We start from the raw sequence: 18,621 nt of genomic DNA, 5'->3' as shown, positions 1-18,621 counted from the left end.
CTTCCATGGCTACTGAAGGGGGTTTCCAACTGCACCACCACATGCTGGTCAGCTTCTGTGTGGCATGGCATGAGATCCACTGACCTCGTGGGTCAGGTGCCCAGCGTTCTGGGCAGTCCACTGTCCTACCCTGCAGCAGCCTTTAAATCCTCCTAGTCTGCTTCCTCCCCATCTTGCCCATCTTGAGCCAGTTTGTGGCAGGATTCGCCATCACCTGCTCTGCTAGCATTCTATTACTTCAGACAGGTGGGTTTTGCACACAGTCTGAAGGGGCTACTCCCTTCCCTTCAAGACTACCCCTCTATCCATGCCACCATCTTAAGATTGGAAGAACAAGGATCATTTGTCCCTTCTCCTTGCCCACAGACGTTACCTGCATTTCACGGAGGACCATAAGCACTTTTGGTTCACTATGCTCCCCTTTGAACGTACCTGCGCCCCTTAGGTGTTTACCAAGGGAATGGCGGTGGTTGCAGGTCACCTGCGGAGATCAGGGGTTTCAGTCCTTCCCTTCCTTGACCACTGGCTGTTGAAGCGGGCTTGCTACGGCCTGTCATCCCTCACCACCAGACAACGGTGGACTTGCCAAAAAGCAACCCCCCCAAGGGTTTGCATGCTCATTCTACCCTAGCTAAAGTTGCGACCACTGCGATATCACGTGTAGGTTCTCTCCTGAGCATGTCAGGCTGTGACGTGGGCATCTCTTCACATGCTTACTAAACACTACTGCCTGGACAGTCAGGTCCATAGGGATGGACACTTTGCCTGTTTGGTCCTGCAGGACTTTCTTGTTTGAACTTGGTTAGCAGACCCACTTCCAGGGATGGTGTTGTTTTGGTATCTATTCAAAGGTAAGGCATCTGTAGCTAGAAGTCTCTATCAGATGAACAAGTTACTTATACTAGGTAACGCTTTATCTGGTAAAGACTATATCTAGCAGCAAATTCCTTACCGGCCCACCCATCCTCCCTGCCCTGCAAACTGATTCCTAGGGGTTCCCCTTTTCAAACCGCAACGCATACTTCAGACACCAAGCAGATCGATGCCATCTAACGGTGTGCAGAGGTACTGCTCACATAAATCTTCTAGGTCCAGTTTGACACCTGTGGAAAATTCAAAGGTTGGGAATCTGCAGCTAGATATAGGCCCTCATTATGACATTGGTGGTCTTTTTAGAAGACGCCCGTGCTGGCAGCCACCAAAAAAACACCAATGTAAGTGGTCTCATGACCACCATATTACAAGTCAGAGACTGAAACCACCAGATTACAACCAGAAACCTGACCCCGCCAGGCCAGCCAAGGGCGGGAGAGAGGCAGTTCCAGCACCACCATGCCACAAGGACTCTGCCTGCCATATTACAAGCAGTAATATGGCACAGCAGTCCTTGCATGGCAGTGCGGCATCGGCAGTGGAAGCGCTGATATCCACCCCCTCCCGGACAACCACCTCGATATGGGCTGCTGTGCGGCCCAGACAGGTAGGTGGAGCGATTGAAAGGGGGGTGGCAGGTGCATGTTGTGTGCGTGAATGTATAAGAGCATGAGTTTGTGTGTCGGAATGGGTGTATGTGCGTGTGTGAATTAATGCTGAGGGGGATGTGCATGTGTATGAATGCGGAGGGGGTCGGGTGTGTATGAATGTGGAGGGGGATACATTTATGTATGAATGCGGACGGGAATGTGTATGTGTATGAATGCAGAGGGGGATGTGTATGAATGCGGAGGGGGATATGTATGAATGCAGAGGGGGATGTTTATGTGTATGAATGCTGAGGGTGTGTGTATGTGTAGGAATGCATAAGGGGTGGGGGAGTGCATATGTGTGAGAGCAAGTGGGGCTGCATGTATGTCAGTGTGAGATCGAGTGGGGGTGCGTGTATGTCAGTGTGAGAGCAAGTGGGGTTGCGTGTATGTCAGTGTGAGAGCGAGTGGGGTGCATGTATATTAGTGTGAGAACGAGTGGGGGTGCGTGTATGTCAGAGTGAGAGCGAGTTGGGGAATGTGTATAGATGCTGTCGGGTGGGGGTATTTGCAAGTGTGTGGACAGGTGGGGGGTGTTTGCAAGTGTGTGGACAGGTGGGGGTGCGTGTGCCAGTGACAGGAATGGGGATTTCTGTCGCCGGTGTGTTACCGCCAGGGTTTTCGTGGAGGGGCAGCCATCTCAAAAATTCTAACGGGTTGCTGCCTCCTGAAACTGCAAGCGGTCTTAGGCCTGCCACCAGCCCGGAGAAGCTCACCACCGGGCGCGATGGTTCGACCGGACCTGTGGAACTGGCAGCATTTTTGGCAGTTTGGCTTCGCCAAACCGCAAGGCTCGTAATGCGGTGGTCTTTACTGCCGGGTCTGCATCAGTTAGACCGCCACCACGAGTGTGGCGGTCTTAAGATCGACACATTCGTAATGAGCCACATAGGCCCTCATTCCAACCCTGGCGGTCATGGACCGCCAGGGTGGAGGGACACGGAAGCACCGCCAACAGGCTGGCGGTGCTTCCACGGCCATTCTGACCGCGGCGGTAAAGCCGCGGTCAGAAAAGGGGATCCGGCGGTTTCCCGCCGGATTTCCCCTGGCCCGGAGAATTCTCCATGGCTGGGGATTCCGACCCCCTTCCCGCCAGCCTGTTTCTGGCGGTTTACACCGCCAGAAACAGGATGGCGGGAACGGGTGTTGTGGGGCCCCTGGGGGCCCCTGCACTGCCCATGCCACTGCCATGGGCAGTGCAGGGGCCCCCTAACAGGGCCCCACAAGGATTTTCACTGTCTGCATTGCACCCCTGCAACTCCGCCGGCTCCATTCGGAGCCGGCTTCATTGTTGCAGGGCCTTTCCCGCTGGGCCGGCGGGCGATCTTTTGGCGGTCGCCCGCCGGCCCAGCGGGAAAGCCAGAATGGCATCCGCGGTCTTCTGACCGCGGAGCGGCCATTTGGCGGTTCCCACCAGGGTCAGAATGACCATCATAGTCTCTACCTGATAAGGAGTTACCAAAGATAGGTAACTTGTTCGTTAAGGCTAAAAAGGATTCTCTGCAGAATAAATTGGCTGACATGCAACTAATTTCCTGCAACATATTCAGAAGTTACTCAAGAATTATATTTTTTCCATTTAGACGCTTCGTAGGTGCTTTATGCCACATAGGTTGAGTCATGCTTAAAGATAACAAAGGCTATCTAGTCCCAGTTCACTGCAAATATGTAATCTTTCTTCTAAAACATTTCTGCAGATTAAGGAAGTTCAGTCAAAATGGAACATTAGCCTCTGTCTGTCATGAGGTGAACCCAAAGCTTGTTGTAAATTAGTGTGTCACATCAAATGGAGTTGTATTTCCATTGCAGCAAATTTGATGGTTCTCATGCTACAAATTAGAGGTTCCTGCTCTGGGGCAAAGTTTTCTAATTCTATGATTGTTTGATTTTTCCTCACAGGAGTGTGGAGCAAGAAGATAAATCACTAGTTATTGGAATACAGTTCATGTTGCTGAGAGTTTTAGGTAAGATTAGTTACAAAATTACTGTAACATATATTAATGTTGCTCTGTGCTCTCTTCCTTGCATGTGCAGTGAAAGTATATTAAACATAGACTAAAAGAGGAATATACTGAGCAGTATTCTCACCTGCTCACAACATCATGGTAAAAATATGTGTCTGTTCAACCCAAAACAAGCAAACACTTTAAATTGATCTCTGTGATCCAGAAAGTGACATTTAATTTGATATTTGTCCCCACACCAGGGTTAACTTTTGTGAAAACTCAGCTAAGGTCAGCACATGAAGCATGGTTTGGCATTTTTGCAGAGGTGCTTATTCCTGTGTTGTGCACGGTGGAATTGACAAACATTCTTTCAAATATAAGGAGCCTATTGTAACACATTTCTCCTTGTTTTCTGATTGTTATGCTGGAATTCTCTCATCTTTTATTTATATTGAAGCGCCTTTTTCTTTATTGCATGCACAATTGAGGGAAACTTAAAAGAAGAGTCTGTCAATATTGCTGCAAAAGCTCAGAGGAAGTAGAAGTGTAATTTATCACTAGCAGTGTTCATAAAAGAGGTGATTCCTCATTATGCTACACAACGTGTGGTTCACACTCATACATCTCTCACCAGTCCTCATGCAATGCATTATGCTAGAATAAGTTTTGTTTACTCACATTTTAATGCATTGCATGCTTTTGGTCATTCCTCAGAGAGTATGGGCCAGATGTATTAAAATGCAATTTTGCATTTTCTAAATAGCCACTTCATAGAAATCGCTATTTAGGAAATGCAAAATGCTATGTACAGTGATACTGATTTCTTAATAGAGATTCCTACAAAGCAGGAATCTTAATAATGCAAAATCACAAATATGGAATCCAAATGCATTATTAGGAAATCACTATTTGGGAAATGCAAAACCAAGGATGACAAAGGGCAAAAGGCCCCCTAAATGACATCCATGTTAAACATGCCATGCGTTTCCTTACTACTACATTCTTATCAGTATTTATCCTTCAGTGAAAAGCACATCACTCATCACTAACTGAAAGGAATTTTATTCTGCTTGCTTTTTTATTGATGTATCAGGAAGAGCACATCATAATTAATATTAGAATCACATGCTTGTTAGTGATTAATCTTTGATGCTGCCACCACTTCGGTGATAAAAAAACATTTTCTATTCCAAAAGTTAACTTAACTGTGTCTGTTTGTTAACTTCAGTTTAGCACACCAAATTACTAAATCGTTTTAAAATATTATGTCTTTATCAGTGATACGGGCACCATATTGTTTCTTTAATTTAAAGACAAATTAAAAAATATTTTCCTATTCAATATAAAAATGTTTATTCGTTGTTATTGGGTTTTTATTAATTGACTAATTTCAAGAATTTGTCATTATTATTTATTCATAGTAATTCGGTGGATGAAAGATTTGCAACAAATATGTAAAATATGATGCCACTTCCATGTTTTTGAGTTTTCCCAGAGAAACCAGTGATGAGGCCTAAATTGAGAAAAGTGTTTTTGTGCTTTCCAAGGGTTTGTCCGACAAACCTTGGAATGGAAATGAAATGGTCTCTATTGTTACACTGTTTGGGGGTAAAGGGAAAGGATGTTTTAGATTATCAGCTGATTTCTTTGCGGATGATGAGAGAGGGTTAAATGAATTTGAAAAATGTACGAAGAAACTTGCCTGTGGTAAGCAAGATTATGGATAGATATTATTTTGTCAAAAGAGAGGAAACGGAGTGTGAGTCTGTTGAAGGCAGTCTAACATGTAGTGATGGACGTTTCAGAGATCAGTTTGTGTTATTTTGTCTTAGTGATAGAATATGGGAGGAGTTATGGTTAAAGGATGAACCTCCATTTAAGTGATGTGGTTTTGATTGCAAAGACGGTGGAATATATGTGTAAATGCGTGGAGGTTATAATGAAGGGGGTGGTTAAATTTTGCTCTTGACAGTATAGTGTATCTGACTGATTGATAAAAAATAAAACTTCTACAGACTAATGTAAAAATATAATTTAATGATGTAGGAGAGCTATGGCAAAGCTAGTTACATGGCCAATGATAAGTTACATCCAGCACATATGCCTCAGTGTAATAGTTGTGGTAGCAAAGGTCATTTTGCCATGTACTGCAAGAGTGGTTGTGAGTTTGACAACCAAAGCTGTGATGGAAGTTTGTGATGAGGTACTGCAATTGTTATGCAGAGTTAATGATCATCCTCCTGATATTGTAGGTGTAGAAAATGTGTCTCTAAGAATGATGTCCAATTTATGCTCAAGGATCACCATTATTTCTGAAGAGATCTTTGAAAAGCATGTCAGCAATACCATGAGGTTGAGAAAGTTGCATATCTGTCCAGAGGGTTACGGTGCCCAACTCATTAAGTTGTTGGGTTATTTTAAAGTTTTTGGGGAATTCAGAGGAAAGTTTATAGCCAGGAAATATATGTTTCAGTTAAAGGGGACTACACTATAGAAGGGTCACATACAAAAAAGTTAGAAATCATTCTAGATCCTAAGGCTTTCCCAAAGGATTATTTAAAGGAAGCAAATCTATCCTGTTCTGAGATCCAGAGTGTGGGGTGGGATTTTTAAAAGAAGTTCCCTGATGTATCTTATGAGTGCCTAGGGTGCTTAAAAAGCTCCATTCATCACATACATCTGAAAGAATGGATGACACCAGTGGTATATAAGTTACAAAGGTTGCCTTTATGTGTGAATGAAGAAATGAGGAAGGAATTGGACAAGTTGTGCTGTGATGGAGTCTGTAGTTCCCATAGAGGCATCGGATTGGTTGCCTCCTATAATTGTGGCAGAAAAAAGGTTCAGGGGCCATCAGGCTGTGTATTGATTTGAGAGCACTTAATAAAGAGGTAATTGTGGATATGCTTATTTTGATCAACATATCAGAACTCTTATCAGAGCTACATGGAGACAAATATTTAATACCATTAAATTTATTTTCTGCATATCATCGAATGAGGCTTTGTGACAATTGTTAAAAATACCTCTTTCATCTCGCCTATGGGTTTGTATAAGTTTGTCAGAATGCCATTCAGATTAATGTCTGCAGCTTCGGTCTTTAAGAGAGCCATGCCTAGTATATTAAACGCTATTAGTGCTGTCAGATATTACCAAGGTGGTGTGACTCTTTTTTGGAGAAACACTGGTAGAACATAATGAAAGAGTGTTAAACGTTTTTAAAAAGATTTGCTGTATTCATTAAATGTTGATTTAGTGTTGAGGTGATTTTTTTACTTAGGTCATATTGTAAATGGTAGTAGAAAGGTGTCAAAAAAGGAATTTGTTAGCCCATTGAGAAAATAACTTCTTCAGCAAACAAAGATGAATTGCTGTCAACTTGGGTGTAGTGGGATTGTACAGTAAGTTTGTGAGCACTCTGGTTGATAAAAAACATGCCATGAGGGCATTACTACTCAGGGTGTTGAATTCAAGTGGAGTGTGGAGTGTGATTTGGGGTTCCAATAGTCAGCGAAGGGCTCCTAATTGGAAAGTCTTTGCACCAGGAAATATGTGTGTAATAACTACTAATACAAAACAAATAGGTACACTGTTCCCAGAAAAGGGAACTCAATACTGCCCTGGTAATTACCACAGGTCAACTAGGCACTTCTATAAATAAAATGCAGGAGCCCTCACACACCCCAATGGGTGTCATGCTTCATCATTGGGCCTGCTCCTCGATGGGCGGTGCTGCAATGCCCGACAGGCCCCTCAAGGGGGCTCTTTCTGATAGGTGCCATTGTCAGTTGTAGGAGTAGACTCAAACCTATTTGTGAGGAAAGTGAAGAACTGGAGATAGGGTGTTAAAATTGACTTTAGGCCCAAACATAAATGAGTTTATTGTCCCTATATGGTGTAGGTCAATGTTAAAAACAAAGGTAGTGACCAATAAAATGATGTTCCCTCACTCAACTAGGAAATAGAAGAGGGGAAAAGGAAATTAGTCCTTTAACCCTCAGTGATGGTTGGCATGTTTCATGCCTATGTTGTCACCTAAGGATCAGTTGGCATTTCTTCAAGACCTAAAACAAACAATAAGTCTTTTACTTCACTTGAGAAACCCTAAGTGAATTTGTAGTGTGTAAAAATATTGAATGGACTACCACAAAATTTTTGTTTGCGTGGTCCATTCCGCGTGACGAAATCGATTTGCGGCCACCGGGTAGGTCACGAGGAACAGACATGCGTGCAAATTTTGTGGTAGTCCCACAGCTCGCACATTCCCAAAGGTCCCTTTCCTTAATATAGGAGGGTCAATCTTAAATTAGGGCTTCTAGACTTACGTAAGTCCTTCCTTCAATATTTCATGCAAAGTCTGCTGTGGCTGTCTTCTGTTAATAAGAATGGGCCCAGATATTTGCAGAATTTATTGGTCTATGCCCACTGATCACCCGTGGATGGGGTACATGCTGTTTGCACATCATAATCTTCATGCAACGACCATGCTCTGCACAATCCTGCTTTGGTAATTCTGAAAATTAGGCATTAAGCTTACAAGAGTTGCATGCACAAACATCATGTGATGTTAGTATATTAGTATCAACTCATTCCCCACTTGTTCCTGACATAATTTAATTCCTTTATTATTGTTTAAAGGACGATGCAATCATGCTGAGTGTTCAAAACAGACACCCTGAAAAACAAACAAGAGGAAATGGCATCCACAATTTCACGTGGAGGTTATTAAACCTGGAGAAGTGCTGCAAACTGGCCTGCCAAAAACAGTTGTGGTGTAGAGCGCATACCACTGGAAGTTGTATTCAATATGTGAGAATATGTAGTTGTAATTATGATGTTAGAAATTGTGGTTGCTGCCCTTATTATAGCGACAAACAACAGAATGGCGTAGTCTTGTTGGTACAGTAACATAGCTGCCACCATCTTGTGATGGAAACATGGAAGGTCAATAAAAATACAAAAAAACAAATGAATACACTTTGGGGAAATGCAACGGAATAGTATATGGGAAATATGTTACAATTAAACTATTATGCTAAATAAACAGCCTATTCAGCTGAACCACCCAAAAAGTGTCACAAAAGGCCATATTCTGTAATTTATGAAGAATAACAGATGTCTGTTGGTGCTGTACAAACATATTAAATTGAAAATAGAAAAGCTAAATAATCAGGATTAATACTTTTAAAATAATTAATATAATATGCTGAATTATTAAAACAAAGCATGTCTATTCTATCATAGACCCCCTTGGGCTGTATTATTTCTAAATTTCTTATTCAAAATATTTCCATTTGTAGTAAATGCCGATGTTCTGGAGCTGATACTGTTTCAAGGACTTGAATTCTCATCTGTCTAATGTTATGTCTCTCTTTATTAAAATGCAACACTCGGGGCCACATGTACGAACGGGAAAATGTGTGACTTCCTATTTGCTAATCCACATGTATGTTTGATGTGAGGCCTCAAATAGCGATTTGTTAGCCAGTAGCATCGCAATTTGAGGAATCGCAAATAGTGATTACCTAAAATTGCTAATGGTGTCGTAAATTGTGAATTTCTTCACAAATTGCGAACTGCACCACAAAATAGGGAAAAACATTTTCTAGTCACGGGTAATCACCTCTAAACCAGGTAGTGCATCACAGAACCTGCCTGGAGGCCACCCTGAGTGGAGGATGAGTGCAGCTGCCATTCACAGCACAGATCCTGCAACCTCAAAGGAGCCCAAGTAGCAGCAATAGCCATCCAAACTGCAGACAAAAACTCCTGGAGGAAGAAAAAGAGAACTAAAGTTCTCTGAAAAGGAGATGGACATACACATGGATGAGTTTTGTGAGAACCAAGATGTCCTATTTTGGAGGGCATCACTGACTGTTCCTGAGTCACAAAAGAAGAAGTTCTGTCAGGAAATCCAAGCCAAAATAAATGCCAATCGAGTCACACACCACTCCATTGAAAAAATATTCAAGAGGTGGTCTGACCTCAGGTCACATACAGAATAAAAGGTGGCTCAGCGAATCACAAAATCCCAGGGAACTGGAGGCGTGCCCCCAACACTACCACCACCCACTGCATTTGAGGCCACGGTGGAGGCCACACTGGAGCCTGAGGCTGTTGTGTGTAAGTCTACAGTTCTGCTTCAGGAGAATCACAAAGTAAGTATAAATTATTCACATTTGTCACATCTCAGAGCCTTCAGCTATGCCCAAATCCAAATGGTACAGCAGCATGCATCAGACGTTTGTTTCTTAAAGCGTAACTAGTTTACCATGACAATGGATTATGGGTAATGTAGTCACAAAGTCAGCTTAGTAGTCATATATAACTTTATTGCAGCAGATGTCATATAGGTAAATAAAATGTGTCTACTTTGTCTCACAGATCTCCCTGACATACATATGAGGACACCAAAGTGGAGGAAGTGGATGATGACAACATGGCAGCAGAGGACCCCATCCCTATAGATAGTCCCCAAAGCACCAATCCATCCCACTGTAGCACCATGTCACTGTCACCAGAGGCCGCACCAATAGAGGAGGATGATGTCCCTCTGCCACCAAGTCCAATCCCACAGCCACGTGTGAGCCAACACCAGCATCTTCCAGTGCGTAGGCACAGGAGGCATCGTGAGGCACATGATGCTGTTGAAGATGAGAGCAAGGGACAGGTTTTTGTTGGTTTAGAAGCATCCCTGCTCCAAAGTCAATGCCTGCAAAACAAACATTTAAAAATATTTAGCCACAATATGTAGAACATGGGGCAGAACACATCTGTTGGCTTGAACACTATTGGGACACAATTGGCAACAATGAACTCCAATGTAGTGACCCTGGTCTCTGCTGTACAAGATTTGTGCCAGCAAATGAGGGCCACCCGTGCCCATCAGAGGGATTGGGATCACAGTGCTGTGGCTAAGATGGACCGGCTAAGTCATTCCATAGGTCGATTGGCCACTTCTACTACCAGCCTCTCAATAAGAGCCGTCACATTGCAGGTTGAAATGGGACACTTCGACTGTGACGTGTCCAGGAGCCTAGGACAGATCACCTCTGCAGTAGAACTGCTGCAGACAGCAAAGGTTGCAAGAGGTGCAGTAGATAGGCCACTGGATAGTGAGGAGATATGTAGTGTGAGCAGCGTATTAGCCACTGATGCCTGTGTCTTGTGCCACAGCAACAGCCATAGCCATGTTTGAGAACCAAGCTGGGACAACTCATGGTGGAAATAGCTGCAAAAAGCATTAATGCTCACATATTTGTAGCTTTGCTGTTTCACATGGCTATTACGTGTTTGGTGATGTAACCAACACTATTTTATATTGCATTTACCACCTTGTAATTCTGCATATTCAGTTACACGATTCAATTAGAGTGGACTGACATTAAAGGCTGCTTTAGTTACCAAAATTGAGTCTGGTTTAATCATTTCAATAAATGTAGTATTACCCAAGGCCTACCTTAGCAAGTAATATGTTGCTATGTGATCTTGTCAGCATCTCCCCATAACTGCTGCAGTCTTGTCCCCAGGCTGTATTAGTGGGGTGCCTGTCTCTTCATCTTCTGAATCTGTGTCCTCCACATTGAGGTGTAGCCCACACCCGGCTGCTATGTTGTATAGGGTGGCACAAGTTGCCACAATTTTGCAGGAAACATCTGGAGCATATTAGAGTGCTCCTCCACTTATGTGAAGACACTGGAATCTTGACTTGAGCTTGCTAAAGGTACATTCGAATACAGCTCTAGTGTGGTGATGGGCAATGTAGTACTGCCTCTCATTGGGGTCTGCAGAGGGACAGGTATGGGGTCAAGATCCAAGGTTGTAACACATATGCACTGTCTCCTGCAAAAACAAAAGATAGGTGTGAGCTGTACAGGACTTACTGTTACACCAACACATATGTCTTTTCTGTTAAGGCATCACATTACCTAGTAGATAGCCATCATCAAATTCCCCATGTTCCAGGCATTGGTGTACTTTGCTGTGCCTGAAGATGTATGCCTCACGGGTGCTGCCTTGGTATTTGGCCACTATATCTGTGATGACATTATGGGCATTACATCCCATTTGGATGTTGAGGGAATGGGTATTTTTCCTATTTCTGGAGAGATATTCAATATGTCCTTGTGGACAAATGGGAATATGTGTCCCATCTCACACCCTTACACATTGGAAAAGTTGGCAATGCGGTAAAGATGAATTCAGTAGTGTGTATTTCCTCTGGATTCACAGGGAGGTATATGTAATTCTGCAGGTGGATGAGCATGGCATCAAGGAAACTGTTAAAGAAAGGTGACAGTGCACCTTGGGACTTCCCACCAGCAACTGCAATCACCTCCTGGTAGCTCCCAGAGGCCAAAAGGTACAGAGAGCATAACACCTGCACACGGGTGGGGATGGAGTTGATGTGCAGGGTAGTGCTTCCTAGATGATATGTTAGCATGTCTATCAAATCTAAGACCACAGTGCTGCGACTCTGTCCATTGGAATATGTTGATCCTGGCTCTGAAAATCCTCTCCTGTCTTCTCCCCCTCCTCCTCTTCTGCTGGGCAGCCAAGAATAGCCTCCTCATTGCAATCACTAAAAGAGCAGCCATTGTGTAAACCCCTGATGCCTTCTGTGCCACCTTTTATACTTTGAACGCAGTTACCACCTGATTGGAATCAGTGCAAAATTGCATGTGCAAATGGACGTTTTTTCGACTGGTAGCAATTTGTGACAGCCTCGAACACATGGTTTGTAATTCGCAAATTCCGATTCTCTATTTGCGAGTCGCAAAAATCAGTCACAAATAGAACTGAATCGCTAATTGGTCACATTGCTATTTGCGGCTGCTGAATAGCGTTCGTACATACCGAAACGCCACTCTTGCGGTCACAAATAGGTTTGTGACCAATTTGTGAGTCACAAAATGTTCATCCATCTGGCCCCAGATTTCATTTGGGATTATTGATACAAATGTTACTTTTTTCTCTGAGTCTCAATTTGATTGTTATCTCAGTTTTCTCAATGTTTAGAATTCCAAATAGGGATTTAAGTTTGACACCTCTTTTGGGGAAAAGCTCCAGAAGCTTCTTCTACATCAAAGTGGGCACCAAGTATAACAAGCCTTCGCAAAGCAAATAGGTCTTGCCTTTTGTACCTATTAACTCTGCCAATGCTGTTTTGGGGAATTTGAAGGTTGCAGCTGGAAAAGCACATAAGGGAGAAAGCAACACAGAGTGTGAAAGGGGCAGATGCACATGAGAAAGCAACAAGGATTACAGAGAGGTTAGGTTTGCAGAAGGGAAGCACAAAAGGAAGAGAGCAACATGGAACATGGGTAACCACACAAGTGAAAACAACATGGAGCGTGGGGATAAATGATGAAGAGTACAACATTGAGGACAGGGAAGGGGGAGTTTGCAGAGGTAAGGACACAAGGAAAAGAGTTAAATGGAATGTGGGGAGGGGCATTTTGCAGGGAAAAGGAGAAGCACATGAGAGATCAACACATAGTGTGTAACACTTTGGTTTTCAGGGGAAAGCACACTGGTAACAGAGAAACAAGTGGTGCAGAGCGAGGTGGGATGAAGCATACATAGGAGACAGCAACACAGAGCAATGGGGTTTTTGGTAAGGTCCTCAAGAAGCTTTCACTTACAGAGAAAACCTGTGTGGTACACGAGTTCTAAAGCTAAAAGCAATCTGGTAAGACCTAATAAGGTCTTGTGGTGAGAAGATGATTTAGGAGGGAAAGAGGGTGTTGCATAAAGATAGCCAATAAGAGGGCAAAGAAAGAGAGATATCTAAGGAGATGGAAAGGTGAGAGAAGAAAGGAAGTGGAAGGGAGTGGCCTTAATGAACAGAAGAAATCAAAGGGATGGCTGAGGGAGGAAAGAAGTGAAAAGTGACTGAAGAGGAGAAGAAGAGGTTTGAGAGCGGCAAATAGTGAAAGAAATGTTGTGTTCAGTGGGGGGGGGGACAAGAAGTACAGAACTGTAGAGGGACAGCAAGAGTACATAAAATGAAAGGTCAGCACTAGAGAAACACAAGGACGGAGAGAGGAGGGAAGCAGAAAGGGAACAGAAGAAAACTGGAGTGAAAGCAGGTGAGAGAATTGAAGAGATAGAGTCAGATGGAGAAGAAAGATAAAGGCATGGAAGGAAGAGCAGCAGTAGTAGATTGGAGAAGGGAGGAGCTGAGTGAATGTGAATGAGAGGAGGGAATGCAATAAAGGATGTGAAAAGAAGGCAAGTGGGAGAAAAAGATAAGAAGCCGGAGAGTAAGCCAGACAGGAAAGAGAAAAGCAGTGCTGTACTAAGGCTTCTGTGGGCTCTGGTGCAAGGGGAGAAAACGCCAGTTTGCCCATCGATTGTGTATTTGACTACAGCCATAATTGGGGTTCAGTTGGCTACTAAGTTACCTGGACCCTGGTGCAACTGCATCTGCTGCACTGTTTCTAGCTATGCCCCTGGAAGGAAATGTAATAACGGAAGAAGAGAAGAAAAATACTCTTTATGCCCTAATAAACCATACTGAGAAAAAACATTAAGGAAAAAAACTCAAGAAGCATGTCCCATGAATTGCAGGCCTATTGTGGGGTTTTGAAGACATTAACAAACTTTTCAAATGTCATCTAGTTTTATATAAAGTATAATTCTTTGATGCCCTGTTTCTGCTTTGACAATGAGATACAGGCTATGATTTCCTTAGAAGGCCTACTGTTGGACTAAGGATGCTGTGCTGAAGGAAAGAGCAAACTGGAGAAAAAGAAAGACCTCTTAACGATGTTGCAGAGAAACTGGAAGAAATAAAAGAGCCTTTATCTCTGGCCAAAAAAAGGAGACTGATTTAGATTGTTGTAGCTCTGCATAAACACTGGATTGCCCCTGCACCCCAACAGTTCACCATCTGTTTTCAGCTTTGAGTATTTACTCATACCGGGCTTTCATGCCCTGGTTCCAATGTACAGGATCATTAAAAGGCCTCACCTTTGATTGCAGATCTTACAAGGTTGAGGGGACACCAGGAGAGACACAGGAGAAATCTCAACAAACAATTAATAATTGAAGAGAAAGCATAATAACTCATTTTAAAGTGACTGGAGGAGACAGGGTTCAGAATGTTCAAAAAAAGACATGTTGCGCAGCAATGTGAGCTGTTGTGAAACACTGCTTAAACTAAAAAAAAAAAAAAAAAAAAAGTGCTTTGATGCGACCAACATTAACCACGTCATGATGCGGCAAACTTCGACCCTGTTATAGCATTTTATGTTTTCGTTTTTTATTTTAAAGCTACCAGCAACGCTGTGGGTCCTACGTCAGGGAATATAACAACAAAAAGATGGGGGAATGAGGTGGGCATATGTAAGCAAAAATGGTGGGAAGGGGTAGGGGGATAGGGGCGGCAACACAAAGACATTGTGGGTGGGATAGGAAAGAAGCAACAATGGCAACAAAAGGTACAATCAAAGCACGAGCAGCGGAGACACTAATTAAGAAGAATCCATCTGTGCATAGCCCTTATGTCAGAGAAGAAACAGGAAGAGTCACTTGGGCTATGCTATCCAATTAGATGGCAGTAAAAAAGTGAAATGGAAGCCAACGAATGGTAAGGAACGGGGGGCCAAGCCCTTTTTGTAAACAATAGTGGCTCGCAAAGGAGAGTGCATGGACTAGCGCATGGCTCAAACTGGCTTGACCCTACAAAGGGGACCTCTGACCCACTCCTCAGTACACACCTGGACCTGGGGATACTAAAGAATGACACCCTGCTATTTGAGGCCTGCCCTGCTTGCTGAGAAGGAGGACTGGACCTGCTCCTTGCATCCCAAGCTGAGTGATTCCAAGAGTAAGCTGACTGACTGTTCAGAGCTACAGGGACATAAACTCCAGAGGCACCCCTACAACTGCTGAGCTGATCTGCTGCACTGAACCTGCCTAGACATGCAACTAGATCTGCCTGAGTCCTGCTGGCCACTGCTGGAGTAAGCTTTTGATCCCCACGTGGTGCCTCCCCAGGTAGAGCTCTCTCTGATACCTTTGGCTAGTATAAGAGAGAGTTCCACCTGGCCTAACTGAAGTTTCCGCAGCATATGTTGCGATGCGAAGTCCAGCAAATCTTCATGCCACAACAGAAAGCTTCATCGGAACCGTCGCTGAGCAATGCAAATCCTCACCTCACAGCTGGCAGCTGTATGCGAACTGACACCTGACCACACAGTTTCATCAGAACTGACACAACGTAAAGCAACTCACTGCAGGACCTCGTGTTGCAGCCCTCGCAGTTCCTCAGAATCGACGCCAGACAACACAAACCCTTGCAAAACACCACTGTGCAGACCGCTCACCAAGGAGAGAAGACACAGTACTCAGTGGGCCAAACTTGGACATGTGCCTGGCCTGCACTCCATCACGGTCAACCTGAATTTGTGGCTTTGTCCCTGTCCAGTGCGATCAGAAACCCTCAGTTGTCGCTTTTCACCTTTTGACACTACTTACAACTAAATCTTTAAAATTGGATTTAAGTTAAGACTGACTGCTTTTGTGCCAGGCCACCAGGGGGTTAAGCACAGGGTAATTCAGTGACTTTTTGTGGTTCACCTTTGTGGTTCACCTTGCAAGGGATTGTGGCTGTTGCTAGAACTGGGCTCACTGCCCAGTCAGTCAACAACCCAATTTCTCACTGTCTGGAAACAAGTTGTGTGGTGTTTGTTTATATGTATGTGGTATTTCTGTAGTGCAAACCAAACCAAAAGGCATTGTATTCGGATTGGAATAGTCTGATATGATCGGCATCTTGGTGGAGTCAGCATCATTTCATCCACACTTAGATGTCACCTCTCCTGTAACCTGCTACCTTCAAGATGCTTTCACTCCAAGGATAAGGACTGTTATTTCAAGACAACATTATTTTCTAACTGCTGACATTTTCAATCTTATGTTGCTCTTTTGTGGGTTATGATCTCTCACAAAGGCAGTGGAGAGAGAATAAGCATAGATGTGCTTTCTTTTTAAGTACATTCATTGATTGCTCATTGTGAAGTACAAGGTTTCTGTTATTTCAGATATCTTCATCCTCTGTGTTGTGATTCACAGAGTCGAATAACACAAGGATCTTTGTTTCTGAGCCAGAGGCAACTTTTTTTTGTTTTTACACCAAGAGGAAACAGAACCCCAGCTGGTGTGTTACTACCATTGCCAAGAACTTACTTCATACCATCAACAGAATGTGCATCAGTTTGTTAACACTGTATGCATGAATTGCATTCTTTCAATATCCTGGTTTAACCAAAATATATTTTCTTTTCAGCGTGGATGCCCTGCCCTGTGTTGTATGGCCGCGTCATTGACAGCACTTGTCTATTATGGGAAAGAAAATGTGACAGCAATGCTTCGTGTCGCTATTACAATAACACGCTGTTCCGACAAAGGTATGAATTTCCTCTTTCAATAGTTCATCAGTATACCTGTTTCCATCAGTAGCTGTTATTGTAGTGTGGCTAACCTAATAAATAGTTAAAGAATCTGAGACCAGCTCATAAAGAGAATCAGATATGTATTCCTGAAGTATCACACCTGGAAATGAGCATATGTAATTTCCACAAAAGGAAATGCTACTGTAAATAGCATTTTGAATGAATGAATGAATCGTTGAAAAATGTTCTACAGAGTGCACAGGTGCGTCTAAGAGTGTTCTGGTGTTAATGACCACAAGAGGACAGTAAAGCCAGAGCAAAAAAACAGTTTTTACATTTTTTTTATAATAATAGACTATGAACTAACAGAGCAGAGTTCAAGCGGATGTTCATTCCAGGCCTCCATCGCTAGATAGGAGAAGGAATGTCAGCCCCTACTAGTTTGTCTGGTCCTAGGGACTGCAGCCAAAAATGACTGAGAGGAATCTACAGCCCTAGCCAGAGAATGAAATAGAGCCTCGATGTCAGATACTGAGGGCCAACAATGGAAAAGGCCCTATGAGGCTTGTCTAAAGATTTATTTAGAATTCTCTTTTTTACAGGTGGTCAATTTAAAAAAATGCAAACAAGGAGAAATGGGCACCTGCTGTAAAAGCCTAAGAATGAGCAGAGCAGCAGCATTTTGAACAACCGGAAGTCTTGTAACCAAATAGCGAGGAAGGCCCAAGTATAAGACATTAGCATAGTCCAGCCTAGATATAATGAGGGCACTGACCACCATCTTCTAGAAGGCAAAGGAAGAAGAAAGTGCAATTTTTTTAAGGTGCCCAGCAGATCAAAGCATGTACACACCACTGAGGATACCTGAGGTTGAAAGGATATCAGGTTATCCAACCTACCCCTAGACTTTTTACAACTGTTGAGGTTGATGGCAGAGGTGGGACCTGATTGGGCCAATAATTTAGCCGGTAGGTAAGTCCTCATGAAAGGACTCAAACAGAAGAAATCCAGTCTTATCCGTATTGCACAATAAATGACTGGCACAAAGCCATTCCGCAACCGAAGTGAAGCAGGCCTCAAGAGGTTGGCAGTCAACCTCAGCTGCCTTCATGAAAGAGAAAAGAAACTGGGTGTCATCAGCATAAGACACCACTTGAAAGCCAATTGATTCCACCAAAACCACACGGCCTAATAAACATTATAAAGTGTTGGGCTAAGAGCAGAACCCTGAGGCATCCCAATTGAAACTGGCTTAGCTTCAGAAAAAAAGGGCCATCCAAACAGATTGACCACAATGTCCAAAAAAGGATTCAATCCAGTCTAGCGCTAAATTAGATTCCAAGAAAATGTATGAGGACCTCATGAAACATGATGTCAGATGCTACAGAAAGATTAACAACTGCCATGCTGCCTTTCTGTCCTGACCGAGGGTTAATTTGATTAATTTGGTCACTTCAAGTAACACTGTCTTCATGCTATGTCTTGGGTGAAAACCAGATTGATTAGAATGAAGACGTTTATTGGTCTCCAAATAATCTGACAACTGCCTATTTTTAGTTTCTCAAGGTACTTGAAGATCACTGAAAGACAGGAAATGGGTCTAAAAATTTGAAGGAACATTAGGGTCTCCTATAGATTTTTTCAAAAGTGGAATCAACTCAGCCTGATTCCAGTGGGAAGGCAGCATGGCAGTTGATATAGATTATTTCAGAAGCCAATTCAATATAGGATTGACTAACTCAATCACTGTGG

General features: G+C 43.2%; 1 protein-coding gene across 1 annotated transcript in view; it reads left to right on the top strand.

The window, feature by feature from the left end:
- Positions 1 to 18,621, top strand: part of SLCO2B1 (solute carrier organic anion transporter family member 2B1) — a 379,804-nt gene that overhangs the window by 332,140 nt on the left and 29,043 nt on the right. Inside the window, exons 13-14 of the mRNA XM_069203800.1 lie at positions 3,423 to 3,487; positions 16,764 to 16,884. Coding sequence (XP_069059901.1) covers positions 3,423 to 3,487; positions 16,764 to 16,884 — 186 coding nt within the window. The remainder of the gene's footprint in view (positions 1 to 3,422; positions 3,488 to 16,763; positions 16,885 to 18,621) is intronic.

This window comes from Pleurodeles waltl, chromosome 8 (genome assembly GCF_031143425.1).
Source record: "Pleurodeles waltl isolate 20211129_DDA chromosome 8, aPleWal1.hap1.20221129, whole genome shotgun sequence".
Lineage (NCBI taxonomy): Eukaryota > Metazoa > Chordata > Amphibia > Caudata > Salamandridae > Pleurodeles > Pleurodeles waltl.
The sequence above is the reverse complement of the archived record's forward strand: the minus strand, read 5'-3'. Positions and strand labels throughout refer to the sequence as shown.